General features: G+C 41.0%; 1 protein-coding gene across 3 annotated transcripts; it reads left to right on the forward strand.

Moving 5' to 3' along the window:
- The first annotated feature begins 1,763 nt into the window (after positions 1–1,763).
- Positions 1,764–7,031, forward strand: clp1 (cleavage factor polyribonucleotide kinase subunit 1). 3 transcript variants are annotated; one of them, XM_086315405.1, is made up of 6 exons: positions 1,764–1,863; positions 2,745–3,019; positions 3,166–3,273; positions 3,366–3,485; positions 5,627–5,764; positions 5,881–7,031. In XM_086315405.1, the coding sequence occupies exons 2-6, from the start codon at positions 2,747–2,749 to the stop codon at positions 6,565–6,567; spliced, it is 1,326 nt and encodes a 441-aa protein (XP_086171531.1). In that variant the 5' UTR covers positions 1,764–1,863; positions 2,745–2,746; the 3' UTR covers positions 6,568–7,031. The 3 variants fall into 3 exon arrangements, with proteins under 3 accessions (XP_086171531.1, XP_086171536.1, XP_086171527.1); XM_086315410.1 differs by having other exon boundaries at positions 1,779–1,863; positions 2,697–3,019; XM_086315401.1 differs by having other exon boundaries at positions 1,780–3,019.
- Positions 7,032–7,661: the final 630 nt, after the last annotated feature.

A 7,661-nucleotide genomic window follows, 5' to 3' on the forward strand; every position in this document is an offset into this window, starting at 1 on the left:
CCTCCTCCGACCACAGGTACAACATGCCCAGGACCCACTACAGTTTGCATACAAGGCGGGTGTCGGAGTGGAGGATGCCATCCTGTACCTCCTACACAGAGCCCACTCACACCTGGATGGGGGAAAAGGCACGGTCAGGATCCTGTTTCTTGACTTTTCCAGTGCCTTTAATACCATCCGGCCCTGTATGCTTCAGGAAAAACTGAACAGGATGGAGGTGGACCCCTGCCTGGTCGCTTGGATCTCCGACTACCTCACCGACAGACCACAGTACGTCAGGCTGAAGGACATCACGTCTGACACAGTGGTCAGCAGCACAGGAGCACCACAGGGAACTGTGCTGTCCCCTCTTCTCTTCACCCTGTACACCTCTGACTTCTGCTACAACTCTGAATTATGCCACATTCAGAAGTTTGCAGATGACACGGCCATCATGGGGTGTATCTGGGATGATCAGGAAGAGGAGTACAGAAGTCTGGTGAGGAACTTGTCGCTTCGAGTCACACAAACCACCTGCAACTCAACACCTCAAAGACTAAGGAACTGGTTGTGGACTTCGGGAGGTCCAGAGAAGGTCCACTGCCAGTTCAGATAGAGGGGGAGGAGGTGGAGGTGGTCAACAAGTACAAGTACCTCGGGCTGTGGGTGGACAATAAACTGGACTGGTCATGCAACACAGAGCACCTGTATAAAAAAGCCCAAAGCCGACTGTACTTCCTCAAGAACTAACAGACTTAAAAACTCCTTTGTCCCACACGCCATCAAACTGTTTAACTCCTCTCTGGAGGGGAGAGGGAGGGGAAACAGGAGGACAAAGGAGGGGGGAACAACTAAGCTGTAGTGCCTCTGCACCTCACTGTACAATACTTTTGTAAATAGTCAACAGTGCAATAGACTCAATACTTGAAATGTGCAATTCACTTGTATTTTTATTCCTATTTATTCTATTTATCCCCTTCGTATATTTTATTTATATTTGTCTCTGTATTTATATGTGTGTGTGTGTGTGTGTGTGTGTGTGTGTGTGTGTGTGTGTGTATATATATAACAATTCTGTAACTGTAACTTCGGTCGTTGCTGTGCTTTTTGGAAGTCGAATTTCCCAGAGGAACCCACCCGAGGGATTAATAAAGTTCTATCTTATCTTATCTTATCTTATTATCATTGCATTTGATGGCTCACCTGGTCTTGCTCCACAATCGGTGTTCCTCTTATTCTCATGCAAAGCTCTGTAGTGCCTAAGCATGGATGAGGTGTTGTTGTTATATCCCAGCTCCCTGGCACATAGCAAACACTTCACCTTGTACAAAAGTCAAGACAGCTCAACATAAATTGTATTGCACCATCAGTATCATGACAATACATCTTCTGTAGAAATTTACATACCTTGTTGGGAGGAATAGAATCAAAATGTTCCCACACAGGGGAGGACATCCTCCTCTTCTTAGCTGGCTCCATTCTCTCCTGACTTTCTCTCCTCACTCTCATAAACCTCCAAACTGTCTCCAAACTCTCACTAACCGCAACTCTCCATCAAACACCCACATTTTGAATGAAGTCTGAGGGGTTTATATCGCTGTCATATCTCGCGGCAAAGTTCGAACCACTTCCTGAACCAGTCACGTGGTACAGCCGGGCAGCGAGGCTTCGGACGTCATCATTTTCAGCTCCTCCCATAAATGAAGCAAGCCTCGATACGCGCATCGCGGAAACGCCCCCTCCATTACTCGACACACGCTCCGAAGCCTCGATACAGAACGTCCCATCACTATGTGACGTCATTGTCCCGCGACCAGGCAAGTCGACTCAACGGTTCCTCATGAGCACGGGACCGATTTCCTTCTACAATAAGTCTTGAAATTGGTGCGTAACTTTTATATATTACAAATTAATACGTTTTAGACTTTTGCTTGACGTTGCGAGAATCGTCTGGGCGGGTTTGTAAGCAGTGATTCGACCTTTGCTAATCTTAGAAAGGTCGAATTATCCGTGGCTCCGCTAGCTGGTTTGTTGATTTAAGGGGTTTCCCTCTTAACTTTACTTGAACCCATCATTGTACGTAATCAGGTGTGTTTTTATAATTTGACTTATCCGTTTCACTTTACAGGTAGCCAAGATTAATTACGCCGCCGTGGTTTTAGGACAAAATCACTGAAGTGTGTTTCCATTTCAGAATATCGTGGGCCTTCTGCTGGAAGGGCTGGAGTTGTGTTGTATTTTATGATTGCTTTTAGCATCGTATATAGAAAACATTTTTCAGAGAATAAATATGTTGAAAATATATGGACCAACTTTGGAGCATAACATTTTTAGGGAAGTCAAAAATGGTCGAGCAGAAAATGTTCAAAAAATGACTCATGATCTCAGATTGACTAATCCTGCAGAGGGAAAACACCGATCACATCACAGTATTTAAACAATTCCATCTTTTACTCTGTGTGATCAAGTTTATCTTTTATGCATACAATGTTAAAACACCAAATTAAAAATAATGTGAGGGGTAATGCTAGAGTTACAATTAGTGTTATTAAAAAGTTGTAAAACTACAGTGGTTAGCTTGTGACTTTAAAATGCAAATACTTAATAAAGATCCATGTTAACACACTTTCCTTTAAGCATTGCTTTATTAGAGAAGCTATATGGAATGTTTTGTTGTATTACTACGCTATGTATGCATGTAACTTTTTTCTTTTCAGCATGCTACTTCTGCCAAATTATTGCAACCTAAAATTTCTCGTTGACAGTCATGGCAACAGAGGGGGTGGAAAAGACGAGTGAAGATGCTCCAGCAGCTGGAAAGGCCAGCACCAGGTATGACCTGGAAAAGGAGACTGAACTTCGCTTTGAGGTGGAGTCAGGGGAAGCAGCTGAACAAGTTGAGCTGGAGCTGCTCACAGGAATGGCTGAGGTGTTTGGCTCCGAGCTAAACCGAAACAAAAAGTATACATTTGGACCAGGCTCTAAGATTGCAGTTTTCACTTGGCAAGGCTGTAGTGTGAATCTTTATGGGAAGCCAGAGGTAAGCACGTGGATGAGAATACTTGCAGATTTAGGAGAGTTCAAATGTGTCTGTTGTGTTACATTTAGTCGCATCATTGTGTGTTTCACTTTGGGGGGAAAAAAGACAAAGCCACAAATACCATCATCTTGCTTTCATCACCGCAGGTTGCTTATGTGTCCAAGGATACGCCCATGCTGCTCTACCTAAACACACATGCAGCCCTTGAACAGATGAGAAAACAAGCAGAGCGTGACAATGAGAGGGGGCCAAGGGTATGTTTGAATGGGGAACTACTTCATATAGTAACTTATCAGATCCCATGAGTGCTTCTTGGATTAATGCTAAATTATAAATCGACCCTCAGGTGATGGTGGTGGGACCGACAGATGTTGGGAAGTCAACGGTGTGTCGGCTGCTTCTCAGCTATGCTGTGAGGGTTGGAAGGAGGCCAACATTTGTGGAACTGGATGTTGGACAGAGTGGGGTAAGATCAAGTGGAATTACCATTATAAATATCAAACAGTCGGCTGGTATTTAAAATATTGCATATCACAGCCTGCAGACTCAGCTGTCTTGATTTTGTGCAAAGTGATGCTAAAGCATGTACAGCATCTACTTTGTTTATTTAGCTTTATAGCTGTGATGATCCCCCTGTTGGTCTGCCCATGTGGCTTTTTCTGTTTTATCAGATGCACAAGTTCTGGAAAAAAAATCTTGACATCTGTTTTAATATCTGTACAAAGAAAAAGAACATTAGTCTTTCAGTTGTTTAGTCACTGGTGTTAATTCAAGTCATTGCAGTAAAGAACAAAGAATTCTACACAGGATTGAGAGCACTGAATTCCTCCTTTCATTTATTAAAGGGAAAAACTATCCAAACGTACCTGGTCCTGTGTGAAAAAAGTATTTGCCCCCTAAATCTAGTGACTGGTTATGCCATCATTTTCAGGAAAAAACTACAATCGGGTATTTGCGATATCTGGGAATAACTTTCAGATTACTTTGGAGGAATTGTGGACCACTTTTCTTTGCAGTAGTTTTAATTCAGCCACACTGGAGGGTTTCCAAGCATCTCAATTTGATTTAAGTCCAGGCTTTAAGTAGACCACACCAAAGTCTTCATTTTGTTTTCTTACGAGTCATTCAGAGGTGGACTTGGTGGCATGTTTTGGATCATTGTTATACTGCATAAGCTAAGTCCGCTTGAACTGATCGACACCCTCATTCAGGATTTTCTCATAGAGAGCATAGAGGTTCCATAAATTACAGCACCCTAGACTATCGTACTACCAGCACCATGTTTGCTGATTAAAATAGTTCCACTTTTCTCTCATTAGTCCACAAGTCTTGGGGATTATTAAGTTGTTTTTTGCCAAATGTGAGATGAGCCTTTGTGTTCTTTTTGGTTAGCAGTGGTTTTCTCATTTTAGCAGTAGTTTTCTTATTTTAGCAGTAGTTTTCTTATTTTAGCAGTGGTTTTCTCATTTTAGCAGGGGTTTTCTCATTTGATTTCTCCCATGGATGCCATTTTTGCCCAGACTTTCTTATTGTTAAGTCAAAAACACTGACCTTAACAGAGACAAATGAGGCCTGCAGTTCTTTAGATATTGTTCTGGGTTCTTTTGTGACCTCCTGGATGAGTCATCGATGCGCTCTTGAAGTAATTTTGGTTGGCCAGCCACTCCTGGCAAGGTTCACCAATATACCAAGTGTTCTCCATTTGTGGCTAATGGCTCTCACTGTGGTTTACTTTGCAGTCCCAAAGCCTTAAAAATGAATTTGACCCTTTCCAGACTCATAGAAGTCAGAGAGTTTGTTTCTAAACTGTTTCTTTAGATTGTAGCACAATGTATTTCTTTTAGCCCACTTCACATTGTCATACAGGATCTATATTTCTTGATTCAACAGGTCTTGTAGTAATCAGACCTGGGTGTGGCTAGTAAAATTGAGCTCAGGTTTCCAGAAAATGTGGTTAATCATAGTTGATGATTCAATAAGGGAGCAGATTACTTTTTCACACTGGTAAGTTTAGATAGCTTTTTCCCCTTAATAAATGAAATTGTCAATTTTTTTTTTTTTCATTTACTCAGGTTACCTTTGTCTAATATTAAAATTTGTTTAATCTGAAACATATAATTGTTTACAATTACAAGAAAAAATTGTCAATATACCAAGTATTTTTTTTAGGAATGGATCACCTAATAAGTATACTTATTGGAACAATAAGGGGATAGGTGTTCGTGCCTTTGTTGGTAATATAGCATATGAAGCAGTTTGGTCAAAGTTTGTAAATTACAGTATGTCTGTTAATAAAGTATCTGTGTTAGTCATTTGATTGCACTCTATGTTGACTGTAAAGATCTGAACAATGCTGAACAGGACATTTGTTTTATGTGGGACACAGACAAAGTGGCTTTCTTCATATGATGCAGCATGATTAGTGCTTCCACAGATGGTATCATGTATCTTGTTTTTTGTTGTTTTTTGGGGGGGTTGTTTGTTTGTTTGTTTTAATCTGCTTTGGGTTTTCTGTTTTTTTGTGGATAATCTAAAGACCTTAATTTTAATTTTAAAAAATGCAGTTGTTATCAGTTTGAGTAGTAAAAGAAAATTCTGCTCCTTCAGGTGTCTGTACCCGGCACAGTGTCAGCGCTCTGCATCGAGCGTCCAGCGGACGTGGAGGAGGGTTTCTCAGTCCAGGCTCCTTTGGTCTACCACTTTGGCTCTACTAGTCCAGGGACCAACATCAAACTTTACAACAAGGTAAAAAAAAGAATGAGTCTAGACCCTTCCTGACATAGTCTGGAGACAAAACTCTAAATTTTTCGTACGTTGTCTTTACCTGTTGAGCATTTAAATCTTTTTGTCACAACATGCAGCTGACATCGTGCCTGGCTGAGGTGTTTTCCCAGCGCTGTGAAGTGAACAGGAAAGCCAGTGTAGGAGGCTGCATCATCAACACCTGTGGCTGGGTGAAGGGCTCTGGATACCAGGCTCTGGTCCACTGTGCGTCAACCTTTCAGGTGGATGTGGTTCTGGTATTGGACCATGAAAGGCTCTACAATGAACTCAAAAGAGACCTCCCTCACTTTGTGCGGGTTGTGCTCCTACCCAAGTCCGGGGGAGTCGTGGAACGCTCCAAGGAGTGTCGGCGGGATACTCGGGATGAGAAGATCCGCGAGTATTTCTACGGCTTCCGTGGAGTCACCTTCTACCCCTTTTCTTACGAAGTGCGTTTCTCAGACGTTCGCATCTATAAAATTGGCGCTCCATCCATCCCGGACTCATGCCTGCCACTGGGAATGTCCCAGGATGACACACAGCTAAAACTGGTGCCTGTTACTCCAGGAAGAGACCTCACATACCACGTCCTAAGCGTGAGCAGTGCTGAAGACGGAGATGAAGGTGCTAGAAAGGGCATAGTGGAGAGTCCTGTGTGTGGCTTTATTGTGGTGACTCATGTAGATACTCAGACACAGGTGATGAAGGTGCTCTCCCCAGCACCTAGACCCCTGCCCAGGCATACTCTGCTCATCATGGACATTCGCTTCATGGATATGAAATGAAGCAGGCCCTCAGAGGAGAGGACTTGGATCGAAGACGTCCTGCTGGGTACCCTTTTTATTTTAAGGCTATCTTGTTTGTACTTTACAGAGAAAACATTTTAAGTGTTGAAATTCGGAATGCATCATTTTTTGTGGTTCATGTGAATCCAGTTTTCAGCCTGTTTCATACATTTTATGATTTAATTTCTACTTATTCAACAATAAGATGATGGGGAGCAGGGTTTTTTATACTGAAGATTTTTCGTCTCATTGCACAGAAGAGGGAATTAAATAAGAAAAAAACATTACTCTCTACACTAGCCGTTGGTCAATTTGTTGTGTTATCAATTTTAGCATGAGCTGGGAATTGGTGCATCCCTAATAGAAATTGAAAGCAGCTGTAAATTCTAGACCACACTGCACAGATGTCTGTAGAAAAGGATTTTTTTTTTATCAAAGCAAAGATAAAATATTTTTCTTCATAATCTGTTTCATAGAGATTTTTTTTCTCTTGAGTAATAAATTTTTTAAATGTAAAAAGTTGTGTGAGTTTGTTTTTAATTACACTATCTGACTATCTATCAGTATGTTTCCCTTACTAACAAACAATAATTTAATTATCTGCATACCCAATATGTAATGAGCTGAGGATGGAACACACTTAATGAACTTAATTCTAATCCAATCAAACCTGGGAATACTTTGCAGTTTTATAACCTTTCCTAAAGAAATTTTATGTTTTATTCAGTAGGTCTTCTGTTTTGACAAAAGAAAGGCAAATAATAATAACCTGTAGGCTTCATTAAAACACACACAGTACCAGCATGCTAGTGATTGTTTGGGAGCACTACACTAGCAGGTCATTTAATATTTGTTCTGTAAACACTTACCAGCTTACCAAACCATACCAGATGCTCTTTTAATTTTTTAGAGTAACAGCGTTTCTATGTATGACAACATGACTTATAAGCATACACAAAAACAACACTGTGTGATGCATAATACGTGCAAATATCTCAAACTAAGTATATAATAAATAAGTGCAGATATTTAAATGTAAGCACGTGGTTCAAAAAAATAATATTGGATAGATTTGTTGTCTTTGAATCTTTTCT

The sequence above is a fragment of the Aulonocara sp. 'chitande type north' Nkhata Bay genome, linkage group LG2 (assembly GCF_057382095.1).
Source record: "Aulonocara sp. 'chitande type north' Nkhata Bay isolate Kocher_YH1m ecotype deep benthic linkage group LG2, A_spYH_male_GT1.1, whole genome shotgun sequence".
Lineage (NCBI taxonomy): Eukaryota > Metazoa > Chordata > Actinopteri > Cichliformes > Cichlidae > Aulonocara > Aulonocara sp. 'chitande type north' Nkhata Bay.